At 49.2% G+C, this 16,671-nt stretch overlaps 1 protein-coding gene across 2 annotated transcripts in view; it reads left to right on the top strand.

The window, feature by feature from the left end:
- Positions 1-16,671, top strand: part of LDLRAD3 (low density lipoprotein receptor class A domain containing 3) — a 219,843-nt gene that overhangs the window by 55,197 nt on the left and 147,975 nt on the right. The window contains exon 2 of one of the 2 annotated variants that reach the window (XM_053924599.1): positions 8,174-8,342. In XM_053924599.1, coding sequence (XP_053780574.1) covers positions 8,243-8,342 — 100 coding nt within the window. In that variant the 5' untranslated portion in view covers positions 8,174-8,242. The remainder of the gene's footprint in view (positions 1-8,173; positions 8,343-16,671) is intronic. The other variant, XM_053924598.2, reaches the window with a different exon arrangement.

The raw sequence follows: 16,671 nt of genomic DNA, 5'->3' as shown, positions 1-16,671 counted from the left end.
TTTAGTGTGTCTCGCAGTTTTGTATTAAAGCCGTGCCGCCGTGAACGTTCTCGGGCTCTTGTCTGCGCCCGGTTTCCCCAGGCCCAGGGCGTGCCCCACGGGGCATTGGCTGGGTCCGAGGGCAGTGGTGCCTCCACCTCACTAGGAATTGCCAAACCACTGTGTCCCTCCACCACGGGCTGCGTGTGAGTTCCTGTCGCTCCACATCACCTCACCACTTGAGATGGCCACACTTCAAAAATTGGGAAGTCCAATGGATGTGAAAGAGAACTTGCTTGTTTCGTTAATCATTCTTTGACTACCAATGAGCTTAAGCATATGTTAAGGGGCTGTTTAAAGTTGCTCATCAGTGAAAGTAGCTGTTCGTATGCTCTGTCCAGTTTCCACTGGGCTGACTGTGTTCTCTTTCAGTCTTGTAAGACAATCCTAGGTGTCAGTCTTTGTAGGTTATACGTGGCAGATACTGTCTTCTCGTTAGTGGCTTATCTTTGAACTTCGTAGTGTCTTCTGATGACTGGGAGTTTTACAGTTTAATGCAGTCGGTTGTATTTACCAGTCTCCGTGGCCTGTGCTTTTTTGAGTCTTACTCTAGAAATTCTTGCCCTGACCTCAGGGAGATATGCTTTTGGGCTTAAGTGAAGCTCATTTAGTTTTCAGCCCTCATTAATCCTTGATCTGAGTTGGTATTTTTCATACGTGCCCTGCGTGGGTGTCTGTGTGGAGCAGAGGAGAGGCTGGAACGGTTTGCAGTGACTGGAAGAACTGTTGCAGGCGCCCCTAGGCAGACGGGGCTGGACTGAACTTGGGGTCAGAGCAAAATCTTTCTTCTTGACCCTGTGGCTGTTTCTGAGAGGTGCTAAAGTGCAGGGTTGATTGGCTGTCTCTCAAGTCTGGCTTATCTGCGAGCCTGATAAAATTGGTCATAGAGTTGTCCTCTCCAGTTCAGTCTCACTGCCCGATTCTCACTTCCTGCTGCTGCTGCTGATTGAAGCTGAGAAGACAGAACATGTGGGGGACAGCGTCTGCTCCAGGTTGTCACCCGGCCAACACGCAGCTGGTCCCTGCGAGGACGTGGCATGTGGGGAAAAAGGGACCCTGAAAAGGTCACCAGATTTCTTCACTTCCCTTCCTTTCCTCTAGGAGCTCAGGAGTGTTCTGCAGACCCAGGCTCACCTACCTGTTCATTGTGTTCTGCACAGAAGTGCAAATGGATTCAAGTAGGGTTTAGATAAAGTCACAGAACTTGAGAGAGTGTCAGAACCAGGTGGTCCTTAGGCGTCATCAGCTTCTGTTTCCCAACTTCTGTTCAGTCAACAAGCATTTGCTGAGTGCCTGCCGGGTGCCCGGTACTTTCTAGTTGTTGAGGACACAGTGGGGAACTGGACGGCCAAGGTCACTGTCTCCGTGGTGGGGAGAGCAGCCCTCAACCACAGGGATCATTTCAGAGGGTGGTGGGTGTGATGGGACAGAGAGGGCGTGCCTTTGGATTGGCACCTGTGCCGGTTGGTATTTCAGGTAGACACGCCACCTTTTAGCTCTGCGGTGGGTACTGTGGCCCGTGTCCCTGACCTAAGAATGGTTTTGACATTTTAAAATGGTCGACAAAAAGCTGAACTTTGCAATAAGGGTTGATGATAGGGAACACTAACTTTGAACCTCAGTCAAGTGAAATCTCACCTGTCCCCCCAAAGGATTTCATTCTTCTCATCAGTAGATTACAGAAAATTGTTCTCAGTCATTATATTTTGAATTTCATCAATAAAAACTTTGTGGAATATTATTTTCTCTCCTCTTATATGAACACCCATATAATATCTTTACTTTGGCCTCCTGACCTGCACAGTCTAAAATGATGCCTGTCTAGCCTTCTATAAAAAGAGTGTGCAACAGACCGACACACCCCTGTTCTAGCTGTGTGACTGGGCACGTTACTTCCACAGTCTGTCCCCTCACCTGCCAGGTGGGCGTGTACTTACTTCATAGTGCTGTTGTGAAGGAATGAAAAGAATTGACGGTAACCTGCTGCCACGTGTCAGGAGCTTCAGCAGACGGTAGATCTTCCCTAGTGAGGGGTCAGCAGTGATTGGTTTCTTAGGGGCTGCTAAAGGGAGCATCGGGGGCTGGAGACCAGGGGGGCCGGGGCTCAGTGCTCCCCTTCCAGGGCCAGCATCCCCCCATGTTGCTGTCCAGCCCCAGAGCTGTGGACCTTGGACCTCACGCAGGCTACATCCTGATGGCCCTGCAAATCCCCATGACGTTAATGTCACTCCGACATAATTTTTCTCTTGAAACGCAATGGAGCATAACTTAGAAATGTAAGTAACAGCTTCAAACCCTTAATGAGGCTATAAATACAGAAACAAAAATAATTTATAAAGCTCTTTCCTGGTAAGGAACTGTCCTTTTCCTAGACCTTTTCATTTTCTCTTTGCTTTTCTCATTAATAGTAGCCATTGGCTTTCTTTGCCAACTCATTTTAAGTAGGAAACAAAGCATGCAGCATTTTGGAGTGGTTGCTGCTTCACCCTGCACGGGAGAAGCAGAGAAGAAAGCGTGTGAAGTGCAGATGCGGGGTGGACAGCTAGGCCCACTCACCGTCCATAAATGTTCCGCAGAAAAATCACACATGATCTTCCTTCGTGGTCAGTGTAAACATGAAGTCTGTACATGCCAAGGCTCACCATGCCTGGGCTGAGTCCATGAGTCATTTTACACCTTCTCACCCATTTCTTCCCTTGAACAGATGGGCAAACGGGGCAGGGCCCTGTGCAGCCTGGTCAGAACTGGGGGCCTGGCTACACGCAGGTACCTAGAGCCAGAAGCACTTCCTCACTTTGGGCTCATACGTCCTCACGTGACTGCTCCCTTCTTGGTGGCCTCCAGAGTGCTCGCCATAGCAAGGCTCCGGCAGGAAGCAGTTTGTTTGATGAGAACCAAATGGCTCCGGGATATGCTTGGGACAGATGTCCTTCATTCCACCCGACTCTGATGGCACCATGTGGAGCAGTCTGCAGACGGAGGGACCTTCAGGGATTTTCCGGGGATGTTTACAAACAGATCGCTGCAGACCAGCGCTCTCGGTGCTTTGCATGTGCCTGTGCATGGAACATATGTGTTCTGTTTGAAGAAGTGAGTCAAAGAGAAAACAGATGGTTGTTTTCAGCGGCCTCCTAACATCGTGTTTGCTGGCACCAGGCAGTGGGAAGAGGTGTGTTAATTCTCTGTGGAGGTTCTAGGGAAGATCTGTTTGAGATGGAACGCTAAGCCGTATGTGTGTCTGTGCGTATGTCTGTGTGTCTTGCTGTGTTGTTCATGGAGCTTGCAGACTGGATTGTCAGGAAGCAAAGGATGAGAACAGAGGCAGTTGGGCAGAAATCTGAACGCAGGGCCTGTCGACAGTTTGCAGATGCCAGTCCTCTATTGCATCGTGATGGGATATCCTCAAGGGTGTCCCGAAGATGAGCAGGAGGAGAGCAGAGAATGTGGAGGACTTCCGCAGCTGGAGTAGAATTCCCATTTCTCGGCGGGGAAAGCCAACATCGCTGGCTGCCCGTTCCAGGACACTTGGGGCAGAATGCAGCCGCTGTCTGAGTTTTCCCAGTTACCTCAGCCTTGGCCCCTCGTCGAATAATAAAGTTGTGGGTGCCAGAAATTTCAGAAGAAGTTGCTGCTGTAGGCTGTTTGTCTCTGTCCAGTGGGGGAGGACTGGGGACGTTTTCCTTCATTCTTGGTGAGATGGTGTATGTAGTTATTTTAAGTAAGTGATGTGCTGTGGTGAAAATGGGCAACTCTCTTTCATTTCTCAGCCTAATGAAAAAAAGAAAAGGGAAGAGGAGAAACCCCAGGTAGCCTACTTTGTGCTAATGCTTGTCTTTCTGGATTCTAAATGTGTCCCAAGACGCTGAGATGGGATAAATATTTCAGCCACTAGAAAGTTCTACTGTCGGGCTGAAAAGATTTCTCACCTCTTTTAAAACCAGCAGGGTAGTGATTTACTTGCACAAACGCAGACACTCCCCTGTTCCTTATTTTCAACTATATAGGTACAGATCCCACTCACCTTCTAGGGGGACAGGCAGGAAATAGAACTTCCGAGGAGGAGTCTGGGGATGGGGATAAGTAACTGCGTGCTTGGTTTTCTTCTTAGAGCGACCACAGATACTCACTGGGGACCCATTGAGCACCCAGTTGTCAAGGATGTGGAACTGAACCAAGTGCTGGCCCTCTGCCTTGTGGGCATGCAGGCTAGTGGGGTTGGTGGTACAGATACATCAGTCAGCACAGGTCGGGATAAAGGCAAACAAGTGCCAACAACAAGCTGAGAAGTGGGGACCACATTAGATTGGGTGTCAGCTCAGGGTCTCAGAATAAGTGACCTAAAGCTGAGGTCCGAAGGATGAATGAGATTAGTCAAATGTGTTAGTTTGCTGGGGCTGCTGTAACAAAGTACTGTGGATTGGATGGTTTAAATGGAATTTACTTTCTCCCGGTTCTGGAAGCGAGAAGTGTGAGATCAGAGTGTGGGCAGAGTTGGTTTCTTCTGAGCCTGTCTCCTTGGCTTGCAGGTGGCTGTCTTCCCCTGTGTCCTTCCACACGGTCTTTCCTCAGTGCCAGTCTGTGTCCTAATCTGTTTGTACAAGGGACCAATCAGATTGGGTGAGGGCCCACCCCTACCACCTCATTCTAACTTAACGGCCTCATTAAAGGCCCTGTCCCTGAATGCAGTCACATTCTGAGGGACTGGGGGCTAGGGCTTCCATGTAGAGATTTTGGGAAGATACAGTTCATCCCCCAACACCCATAACATCAGGGGGACGGCGGGTGGAAGAACCGGGGTCAGTGAACAGCATGTGTGGAGGCCTCACTGCAGGACGGACATCAGGAAGTGGTTGGAAATGACGTTGCAGAGGGAGGCAGGGACTGGGTCACACCGGGCCTTGTCAACCATGGCAGGAGCTCTAGATTGCTTGTAAGGGCACCCAGAAGCCATCAGCAGCCTGTTAAAATCTCCCTCTGCTGTGAGGAGAAGGAACTGGGGGCAGTGAGAAGTGAAAGCTGACGGGTTGGTTTAAGCCAGGATTTCTCAACCTTGGTCCCCTGGACGTTTCAGGCTGTATGATTCTTCTTTGCTGTGAGGGCTGGCCCTGTGCGTTGCAGGTGAGCGGAAGCATTCATTCCTGAGCTCGACCCACTAGACACCACAACCAAAAATGCTCCCAGATGCTGCCCTGTGTCCCCTGGCAGGCAAAATTACCCCAGGTTGAGAACCCAGGCCGGCAGCGTGGATTGGCTGGTACCAGTTGAGTGAGGCACACTGGACGGGTTCGGGGAAGATTTTTGAAGACAAAATCAATGGGATTTAACCTCTTTGCCTCGGTTTTGCCTCTTGCTTTTGAGTTTGATGATAGTGTCATTTCCCTAAGGCACAAGACCCTGTGCCCCCTGCTTGCACGATGGAGTTGCTCAGAAGTGCTGGAAGAATGTTCCTCTGTGTCGTCAGTCACCAGGCCCTGGGGATCCCTGGTCCTGCCTGCAGAGCTCTGAGCCCTGTGGCTGGCAGGGCCACCTGCCTATGACAGATGTGGTATTGAAGGCTCTGCATCACACCCTTTCATTTGTCAAGTCTGCGGGCCGCCAGCCTGTTGACTCTCCGAGAAAGCACTTTGGAATCTAATCTGGCCAATTCCCTGCCTCCGGAAATCTGTTTATCAGAACAAGATTTCACAGTGGCAGTGAGTTTTCAGGGAGCTTGCCTTCGAGGAGCTAGTGCGACAGAAGCAAGTGTAGGTGATTTTGTAATAAAACAGCATGACAGTTATGTTCTGGAGCCCTGAAGAACTCCCTGCTCACTGATGGGGCTCAGAGAAGCTGTTTGGAAACAGCTGGAATGTGTGGGATTTTCTGGGCTGTATATTCCCTGTCTGGGCAGGATCCAGCACCTGGCTGTCCCTCAAGGCTTCTGTCCTGTAACTTCCCCTCTGTCCTCTAAAGCCCTCACCTGTGATGGCGAATTGGTTTCATGTTCTTCCCAGGGTGGGTGGTGGCTTTTAAGGAGTCCAGTCTCAAGAGGGGTTCCAGCATTGGGTGTGGGCTCAGCAGACACGGTGCTGTGATTAGTGGTGTCTGTCTGACTGGCTGATAGAATAGGGGACATGTGGCACAATATGTTTGCCTTTCCTAACAACCACAGCTCGTTTTTTGTTCCGTACCCTTTAATACTCTGGGTCGGGCTTTCTTCCACTGTTTTGCTGTCTCGCTTTAGGCCTGAAGGGCCCTGAACGTCCCTTCTCTGTATCTGTCAGTGCCCACTGCAAGTGCCACCTCTCTCCTCGAACCTTTCTTTGATGGCTTGAATTTTGACTTCAGAACAGTGGGGAACTATTCAATGGCTTTTTAAAGTAAGGAAGGGTCCTGATTGATTTGCTCTTTAGAAAGGTCCCTCTGGCCACAGAGAGGGTTGTGAGGCTTGTCAGGGAGGCCAGGCTGGGAGACTGTGGTAGGAGCCCTGGTAAGCGGTGGTGGTGACCTGGGCTGGACTCATGGCTGTGGCCGCAGAGACTAGGGTGCTGCACTTCGTGCTTGGCCATCTGTAGAGGGTGAATGAGGAGGGGACATGGAGGGTTGTTAGGGTCTGGTGCGGGCTGAGGCCCCTCACTGTAGCTGCTGTTGTAGAAGTCTTCAGTGAGCTTTGCAAGCTCATTTTCAGTAGGGAGACGTGCATGTCCACCATTAATTCAGCACCGTGGGGCAGCTGGCCTACGGTAATATCCACAGCACCGGGGCTGATGTGGTACTGCTTGTTGCCCGTTCGTTCCAGTCAGACATGTTGAGTGTTACCTGTGTGAGAGTCACACAGAAGAATAAGTGCTCATCTCTGCTCGGAGAAATCAGGGGACACTTCAGAGGGAGAGCCGCATGGACGTTGTACGCTAACGGCTGCTAACGGGGCTTTGCGAGGAAACCCCATGGGTTGAGGGCATTCCAGGTAAAAATAATAGCACGTGTAGAGAACAGTGGCACGAAAGATATGGTGGCAAGGGTCTGGAATGAGATGCTTCTCTTTGACAAAGCTTGTGAACGAGGATCATGAGCTCACTCTACTCCCGCTACCCTCAGGGGGGTCTGGACACCCCTCCTAGCCCATGGCAGTCAGATCATTAGGATGCTATGTGTCTTTCCAGCCCTAGTTTTTATCTCTGCATTTTTAGGACGTAGCACGAGTGTCTGGTCACAGATGTTCAATAAATAAATGCTCATTGATGACTCAGGAGGGAGCCCTGGAAGGATTGGTCTTTATTTCTCCTTTTACCCTGAGACCATTTTACTTCCAGATGGATCCTTATCTCCCAGCCATTGATCACAGTGATCAGATTGATTAGACTCCAGCTCCTTTGAAAATCTGCCCCCCGAGTCCATTGGTGGATGCTATTCAGCACCCCACTCCCATGCCCTGTTGGCTTCCTAGCCCAAGAGCACCTTTGTGTGAGGCTTTGGCATTTTGTGACTCTGTTCAGTGGGGTTATATCCAAACCTTGGGGCTGGTTCAACATCTCCAACAACTCTTGGCAGGCAGTTCAGTGAACTTGGGGGTTAGAGGTCTTAGTTTAAGTTTTCATCTTGGCTTATCCCCTTTGTGTGACCTCAGGCAGATTAAAAGTTTGGGCTGGGGATCCCATTTTCTAAAGTGAAATTATCTGCCAATATTCCTATTGACTGGGCCAAAGTTCAAGGATTCTGTGATTGTAGGACCACGGAGTCTGAGGCCTGGCGGGTGCGCACAGCTCCTGCTGTTGGAGCCTTCAGGAGGCCAGTGCTCGCTGCTGTCCGGGAACCTTCCTTTTCAGGCTCTGCTGCTGGCCAGAAGAGACGTTTGGACTTTTACAGTCCATCTTCTTGACGGAGAAAGAAACGTCAGTTGAGCACCTAATGTGTGTCAATCACCTGCACCATACTTCTCGATTTTTCTCCATTTAGTCCTCCCAGAATCCCCAGGGGTGGGGCGGCGAAGACTATCAGTCCATTTCACACGTGAAGAAACTGAGACCCAGAGAGGTCAAGTCACCTACCCGGGGCCTTACCTATACAACCCCTGCCAGACAACAGCCCTTCCAGTTGGGGGCTCAGGTCCTTGCTGCATTTGTCAGGCCTCTGATATGTGTCCCCTCTCCAACAGACAGCCAGCTGCTCCCCGGGAACAACTTCACCAACGAGTGCAACATTCCGGGCAACTTCATGTGCAGCAATGGGCGGTGCATCCCGGGCGCCTGGCAGTGTGACGGGCTGCCCGACTGCTTCGACAAGAGCGATGAGAAGGAGTGCCGTGAGTGCCCGGCCCTGCTGGGGTAGGGTTCAGGGTGGGGGTCCCCAGGGTGGAGGGAGGAGGTCCCGATCTGGTTACACCCTGGGCATTCGGCTTGCTGTCCTTCCCCACGCTGTAGCTCTGCCTCAGAAGAGCGTGGTCTGGGCAGCCTGGTCCGTGAGGTGGAACCACAGCTCTGGGCACAGAGGACCCCTCCGCCAGGCTCTCCCGACCCCCACCCTGGGGCCTGTCATTGCCTTTATTTTACGCATGAGGAATCTGAGACTTAGAAGTTACGTGGCTTCAGTATCTATCAACCAGCAGACAGCTCTCCTGGATTTGAACTCAGGGCTGCCTGACCCCAAGGCCCAGGCTGATAACCATCTTGCACGTTGCATACATCGTGGAGTGTTCTTGACGATTAAATGAGGTGTAGCACTGTGCCAAGTATCCAGCATGGAGTTGGTACTGACTAGATCTTCATTTACTTCCACATGTCCTTTCCTCTGCTGAAAAGGCCTGTGCATCATCTTCAAATGGGCACCACCAGGGGGCATCTTTCTGATCCTCCCCACCCACCTCTTTCAGCCTCTTACCAGTTTCATGCCCTGAAATATGTGTGACATTTGGGTGCGGGGTAATCTACGAGAAAGGAAGCACCTGGGATGTGAGTGGAGGGGTGTCCAGGGTGTCTACTGAGCATGCCCCCTGCCCTGGAGAGGTGAGTTCCTCTTCCTCCCAGAGTGTGGCGCTGCAGAGTGAGCTCTGCTGGCACCCCGAAGGCAGGGAGCACACCCAGGAGTGCTGGCCCCGGGTCAGTCTAGCAGGTGTCTGCCTGGGGATCTTCACAGCGGGACAGTGATTCTTGAATCTTTCCGTGCCTTCAGGCAGCAGGCCTCTCTGACAGGAAAATGTGTGTCTGACTCTGAACCTGCTGTCTCTCTGGAAGCCAGCTGAGGAAGTGTCTGGGGAGGGGCTGATCATTTGAAATTTTAACATAGCTGGTACCCGGATTTGAGGCCAAGTCTGCCGACCCACTGGAAAGAGCACTCTGTTTGGTGTCCATCTCTGGAGCCCGTCAGCAGCCACCTGCCACCCCGCCCCTCTGCCCCCAACCAGTAATGTGCTTCCTCAGGCAAGCAGCCCGCTCTGAGACTGGCCCTCACCTGTGCAAGGGTCCAGTACTCCAGCTGCCTGCCTCTGCCCTGCAGGGAAGTTTTTGGAGGGTGGATTGGCAGTACCTTCTTTTGTGGGGAGTATTTCATTTTGGTTGTTGTGTGTGATTTTTTTCTGAATAGCCCACTATACATATTGCACTTTTATTTTCGCAATTTTTTTAAAAAAGTATTGTCTCTCTTAGCCTTCTGTTTCTAGTGTGGCTTCAACATTGCTAGAAATACAACATTTGTCATTTGTGTTTCCAGTGACATAATGTGTAAACTCTATAGTCTGTCAGCTTTGAGCATTAGTAACACTGTACAGATATGTGAAATGGCCATTTTTAGGGTGTGGTGTGTCCTTGAACCTCCAGGAAATGTGAGTTGTCCTTGGCGGAGGGGGGTTACTCAGTGCAGGAGAAGTTTGCAGAAGAATGTAGGGCTGGGAGTTGAGACCTAAGGTTTATTCCCAGCTTTGTCAGTAGCAGCTGCGCAATATCAGCGTCATCTGTGACATTCAGTGTCCTCTGTCAGCCTGGTGCCATGATTACAGAATCCGTGCGCAGACTGGAAGGGGTGGTGGAAAGAGGCTACAGAGGAAAAAGATGGTGCGGGCAGCTGCCTGGCGCTGTTTGGTTTGGTTTGGAACAAGCTTGTCTTGGCCATTCTCCATCCTTTTTTCCTCATTTCCTATCCTTAACCCCCAAGTGGAGACTTGATTGACATTTATTTAGTCTTTTGATCAAAACATAATTTAACGAACCATACACACAAACACATGTGTTAAATAAAACCCTCTCCCCTGTTGCTTTTTTTTTTTTGTCTTTAAATAAAAACAGAAGAACACTAGAAAGTTTAGACAATAGAGAAAAAGAAAAGAAGTCCTTTTCTGAAACAAATTCAACTTGCATTTTAAATTTCTGACATATGGCCTTATAGGCTGGGAGTCGAGGGTGCGAGCGCTGAAGACACAACGGTTCCAGACCCCAGGCCATCCTCCCACCCCTCGCCCAGATGCTATGTGGTCTTAGAAAGTTACCAGAATGGTCTAAATCTTGGCCATTGGGAGGATTTAGTGAGGATTTGCTTCAATTCCCTCCTCTCCAAAATGAGCATAATAAGGCTTTTAATAAGCATTGTTGTGAAGTTTGAATGCATGTTAAGCACACAGCATAGGGCCTAGTAAACATCAACTGTTAACTGGTCAGCCTGCACAAACTATTTAATCTGGTCGTCGTCATGGAAACACATGATGGAGTAACTTTTTTCTTCTTCGCGTTGGAGGCCCTTTGCCACATTACCATATTTAGCATTCACGATTGTTGTTTTGTGAGGTTGCCCACTATTCCATCAAGTAGATGTGCTGTAGCCTAACCATTCTGCTATTGTTGGCGGTTTAACTCTCTCTCGTTTTTTTACTTCTGCTGATCAAACGGTTTAGGGTCAGTTAAGGAATTCATGCATTCCCAGAGGACAGAGCCAGGATGGGCTGAGCTGAGGTCTCCAGGGTAACCAACTGGCCGCTTCAGAATTTGTGTCACTTCCCCCCATATCTTGCTCAGAAGTTGCAAGGCCCTTTCTCTGATCCTGTGGAGGAACTTGGTACTTAAGGAGAGGAGAATGAAGGCGGTTCATAGTCTCACCACAGAGCGGTGATTGCCTCAACTTCCTTACAAAATAGCTTTGGCCTTTAGAAGACAATGTGCTTCCACAAGGAGAGTTGTTGCCCTTTTGAAAGGGAGAAGATCCCCCAGCAGGGTGTCGTGGTGGGAAAGGAGGCCACAGGCAGCTCTTCTGTGTGCACGGCAGAGGAACAGTTTTCATAAGACAGGGAGAAACTTCTCTTTATCATAAAGGCAATAAAACCATGCATTGTAAAATGTGGGGGGTGGGGCACGCAATCAGCAGGGTCACACACACACAGTGATCGAACAGAACCACTATTAATTAGCATCTTCAGAGTTTCCATCCAGGCTTTTCCCAGTGGTCACCAAGGATATGCATTATTATATTTTGATTTTTTTCCAGATAGTGTTTCAACATTTTAATATCTATATATTTTTATGTATCATTTTTAATTCTTAGATGAACAGTCTGTTCACTTGGTATAATGTTTATTTACTCATTACTCAGCATTTATGTTGTTTCTAGTTTTTCACTGTTAGAAATGGTGTTCACTGTTCTGAACATGAGGGTGGACGCGACTTTCCCTCTGTTTTGAGACATTTTCTTAATCTAGATTCTTAGAAATGAAAGGACTGGTTTGAAGGACAGAAGCTCTTTCTGGCGCTTCATTCAGACAGCCCACTTGTTCTGCTAAAGGCTGGCACCGGCTTGGTCTTCACTGGCAACCTGAGAACTCTGGCTTTATTAGTCTTGGCAGGGCTCGGTAGTGTCTTAAAAAAATATTTTTATGGTTCATTTAATAGGTGAAAACAGATATATATTTTAATATTTAGTTTTTATCATCTAAAGAAATTGAATGTTTCCCTGTACCTCTGTTTACTAGTTATATTTCCACCTTTGTGCAGTACCTATTAATGCACTAGAATAAATTTCCATCTGGGTTGGGTCATTAAATTTTCCGCCTCATGAATCTGGAGAGCCTCCCTTCTTAGAGTTTTGAGAGAAGAGGCTCATTTTGGGAAAGTTTGAGTGTACTTCTGTTCTTGGTTAGTGAAATGCTCTAAATAATCATTTTATCTAAATAACTTTTTTTGGTAATGAAAGGATTAGAGATGTGTTTTAGAAAAACAGGGAAGCTCCATGCTTCATGAAAACACTTTGTCGTGCTGTGCCGATTCGAGCTTCCTCTGGGCTGCCCACTGAGTTATATTTGTAACTCATTTGCTTGTCGCAAGGGCCATGTGAGGAAGGGACTGTTGTTATCTCCAGATGAGGAAGCAGAGCCGCAGAGAGATGGACGGAGCTCCCTCGTCGCCCCAGGGACCTCGTCCTGGTGACCGTCCTCCCTTAGAGACCACCAGTGGGGTCCTATGGTCTTTTTCTGCTCATGGGTGTCACTCTGCTGAGCAAGAGTCTCCTCTGTTACGACTCTGCTTTTTAAAAATTGAGAAGCGTCGATAGTGTTGTTCTTTGTAAATGGCTGCTGAAGTGTCCATCAGCCCCGTGAGTGCGCGGAGGAAGAGGCCGCGCTTCCCTGACTGCCGCTGCTGTGATGAGGGTGCTGCAGCCCATTCCCGGACCCACGTGTGACCTGGAATCCAGAGCCTTCAAATCTGCCTCCAGCTCTGTGTGGATTGTAGCTGCCCCTCTCTGTGCCCTAACCAGATGGGGGCGAGATCGTGGAGGTTTGAGATCTGCAGTTCATTCTTTTCTAGGAAAAATTACATTGATCATACCTTTGACCAGGCACATACAGACTTAACGTCTCCAGCCCTTTATGTTTGTGTGTGTGTGATGGGGGCTGCAGGGGGGTGGGGGGGTAGGGATGGAGGGAGGTGAGAGAAGATGGGGAAAGATTCAAGGATTTTGTCAAATGATAAAATTTTAATGTATCTCAAGTTCCGAATCATCAAAAAATAGGGGCAAAAATGGAATTTAAATTTTATTTGCTTTTACTGTTCCCAGCCATTACTTGAGCGTGACTTTTAAGTGCTCTGGTGTGATGGCAGAAATCCATGAGCTAGGGTTGAGAGGGCGACTTTGGAATAATGGTCACCAAGAAATGTAAAAGGGGAAGAAAGGGGGGCGGGCAGAAATGCCTACTCTTTTCTTTTCATCCTTCCTCTCATCTTCTGCCCCTAGGTGGCGCCACATGTAATGTTTTCTTTTAAATGTGGTGCCACCGGGCTCACAGAGCTGTTACAGAATTCTCTTTAGCTTTGAACTCCTGGGGAGGCAGCCAGACACCAAAGCCCGTGCAGAAGGGAAGGAAACACCTATTTGAGGGCCTGAGGTGAACCAGGCAGGCTCTTGGGACAGCAGGGGGCCTGCAGGTGTTCCCCACCCTCCAGAGTGGCCGCCACTGGCTCTGTCCCAGCTTAGCTGGAACCCCACACAATTAGGTACCTATGTGGATTTTGATGGTGGTATTTTGCTTCATCACCTGAACTGTCTTCTTCAGCCTCTACCTTCACGCTGCTGTCCTGAAACCAGAACTGCTCCCTGTGGCTTCTAAGGTTTTAGGTCTAGAGCCTGGAGAAGTAACAGTCTCCTAGATACTCTTTTCTTGCCCTCCAGCTGTGCTTTGTGCCCTGCGTCCGTGTGAGGAATGGCTTGCAGTCCAGATGTTAGGATCTCAGCATAAATTCCCAGGTTGTCACCTGATAGCTACCTAGGAACATTTCCTGCTTGTCAGGCTGCACTTGACCTAACATGAATTTGACCTTATGCAGACTGTTCTAAAAGGGCCGTGGTAGCTGTTTGAAGATGCCAGCAATTTTACACTGAGTTGAGCAATACAGAGGTGAGGGGGTGAAAAACGGGATTCGGGATTCTGAGCTATTATTCTTTTCTTTTCTTTTTTTTTTTTTTTGAGCTATTATTCTTTAATTTAGCAGTAATCTAGCTATTTCACCAAGATACTTAGTGCTTGGGTCACATGCCAAATGCCCCAGGAAATGAGGAGGTTTCTGCAGGGTGGATGTGGCTTGCTTCGTGTTCTCTCAGGCTGCTCTGCCTTCTCTGAGAGAACGGGGTGGTGATGGGCTGTGGCCCAGGAAGACAGCCTGTCAGTGAACTGGCAGACACAGAAGCAGTGGAGCTTAAAGCAAAAGTGGCACAACACTGGTCCCAATACTGTCCTTACATTGTTATGGGTTGAATTGTCATCCACTCTCCGCCTTCCCATTCATATGTTGAAGTCCTAACTTCCAGCAGCTCAAAATGCAATTTTATTTAGAGGTCGGGTCTTTGTAGAGTTAATCAAGTTCAAATGAGGTCATTAGGCTGGGCCCTGCTTCCATACGGTTGTGTCCTTATAAAAAGTGGGTATTTGGATGCAGAGAGACATTCAGAGGGAAGACATCTGAAGGGACAGAGAGAAGATGGCCATCAACAAGCCAAGGAGAGAGGAGGCCAGGAGCAGATCCTTCCTCCCAGGCCTGCTGACACCGCGATTTCGTGCATCTGGCCTCCAGAACCGTGGGACAGTAGATTTCTGTGGCCGGAGCCACGCAGTTGTGGCAGTTGGTTACGACAGCCCGCACAGACTAATCCAGCTACCTACCCATCTCGCTTGCTTCTTACGGATGGTTACTTAGTGAGTGACAGCTGGCCCACAGCTGTGTAACAGGAGGACATTCACAGACATCCCACTTCCATTTTTTCCTTTAGCAATTTGAAAGTAAGAATCATACTGTTACGGGTTGAAGTGTGCCCCCCACCCCAAAAGATATGTCAAAGTCCTAACCCCCAGTACCTCAGAATGTGACCTCATTTGGAAATGGGGTCATCTTGGGTGTAATTAGTTAAGATGAGGTCATACTGGAGTCAGGTGGGCCCTCAATTCGATATGACTGGTGTCCTCATAAGAAGACAATGTGTGAATAGGAGGCAAGAAAGCCAGGTGACAGTAGAGGTAGAGATCCGACTGATGCAGCTGCAAGCCTTGGAACGCCAGGAATCAACAGCTGCCACCAGAAGCTACAAAGAGGTGGGGAGAGACCCTCCCCAGAGCTTCAGAGGGAGCATGGCCCCCTTACCCCTTGATCGCAGACTTCTGGCCTCCAGAAACCTGAGAGAATCAACTTCTGTTGCTTAAAGCCATTCAGTTTACGGTACTTTGTTTTGGCAACCCTAGGAAACTGATACACTTCCCAGGGGCAATTAAAGCTATTTGGGCTTTGGTGGGCTTGCTTAGCCCAGGAGATAAGGGCATTCTGTTAACCTCCAAGCCCCCCACCATCCTGCCTGGGCTCTCTGGAAGAATCATGCCCTCCATTTCTGCTTGACACACTGCCTTGCCGTGTGGTCAAGGTGTCTCTTTTTCTCCAGGTCTTGGTTCTGGCAAGCCATTGTTACACGCTGAATTTCACAAGCCTTCTGAAGTTGAGCTTCAGAAAACAGAACTGGCCCTACAGAGCCTAGAGAATATCATTGCACTTTAAAGCTATGTCCATTAAATACTGCAGAACGAGAGCTCACCTTCCTTCATGGTACCCTTTGTACAGAAGAAGTCCAAGACCTGTGTGTGTTAACGTTGCCTCTTTTCTAACTTAATCATTTTGTTTGTGTATTTGTTTCTAAGTCTCTCAGGTCGTGCTGGGCATACCTCCTATTTCACTTAATATCTTCCATCTCACATGTGAGACCATGAATTCTGTGGTTGAGAACAGAGGCGTGGGCCCAGACAGTGCTGGGTTCTACCCCAGCCCCTATATGGCTTCCGGGGCCCTGGGCACCACTTCACCTTACCCTGCACCTATTACCCCTCCGTAAGATGGGGATACTGATGCCAGCAGTGCACACTCCATAGGTGATGTCAAAACGTTGAGTAGGTGGTATGTCCAGGTGATAAGCCTTTTAGAAGTGAGCTGACCTTAAACGATAGGCCCTATTTCCTGATGCAAACAGGGTGACGATCAGCTCTGCTGACCACAGGGCATTATTGTTCTAAGTCTTCAGTGAGCTAAGGTGTCTGAGGTTTGGAGCTGGGTGCCTGGTACAGGCTAAGCATTTGGTAAATACTAATGACATTACTCCCTTAATAGGAGCTAATGACTTCCTCCTCGAACCAAAGTCTGCTGTGATATCACTGGCCTGTGTAGTGCTAGGTGTTAAGGTTCCAGCCCACCTCTCCAAGGCCCCACTTTCCCTTGCCCTCCATCCCTTGTCTTCTGCTGCTCTCTTTGGGAGCTTACACTTTAGAAACACCTTCCTTTGCTGGGTCAATATCTTCTTTTCACTTGAGAGAATCTTGAACACACAGTTATGAGCTGTTAGGAAATTCTCTTTAGCTTTGAGCTCCAGGGAGGCAGTCAGACACCAAAGCTGGTGCAGAAGGGAAGGAAGGAAACCACCTATTTGAGGGCCTGAGGTAAGTCAGGTGGGTGTTGGGGCCGCAGGGGGCCTGCAGGTGTTCCCCACCCTCCAGAGTGGCCGCCACTGGCTCTGTCCCAGCTCAGCTGGAACCACACACAGTTAAACACCTATGTGGATTTTGATGGTGGTATTTTGCTTCATCACCTGAACTGTCTTCTTCAGCCTCCACCTTCACGCTGCTCTCCTGAAACCAGAACTGCTCCCTGTGGC

Source organism: Desmodus rotundus, chromosome 5 (genome assembly GCF_022682495.2).
Source record: "Desmodus rotundus isolate HL8 chromosome 5, HLdesRot8A.1, whole genome shotgun sequence".
NCBI lineage: Eukaryota > Metazoa > Chordata > Mammalia > Chiroptera > Phyllostomidae > Desmodus > Desmodus rotundus.
Note: the sequence above shows the minus strand (reverse complement) of the source record. Positions and strands in the feature narration are given on the sequence as shown.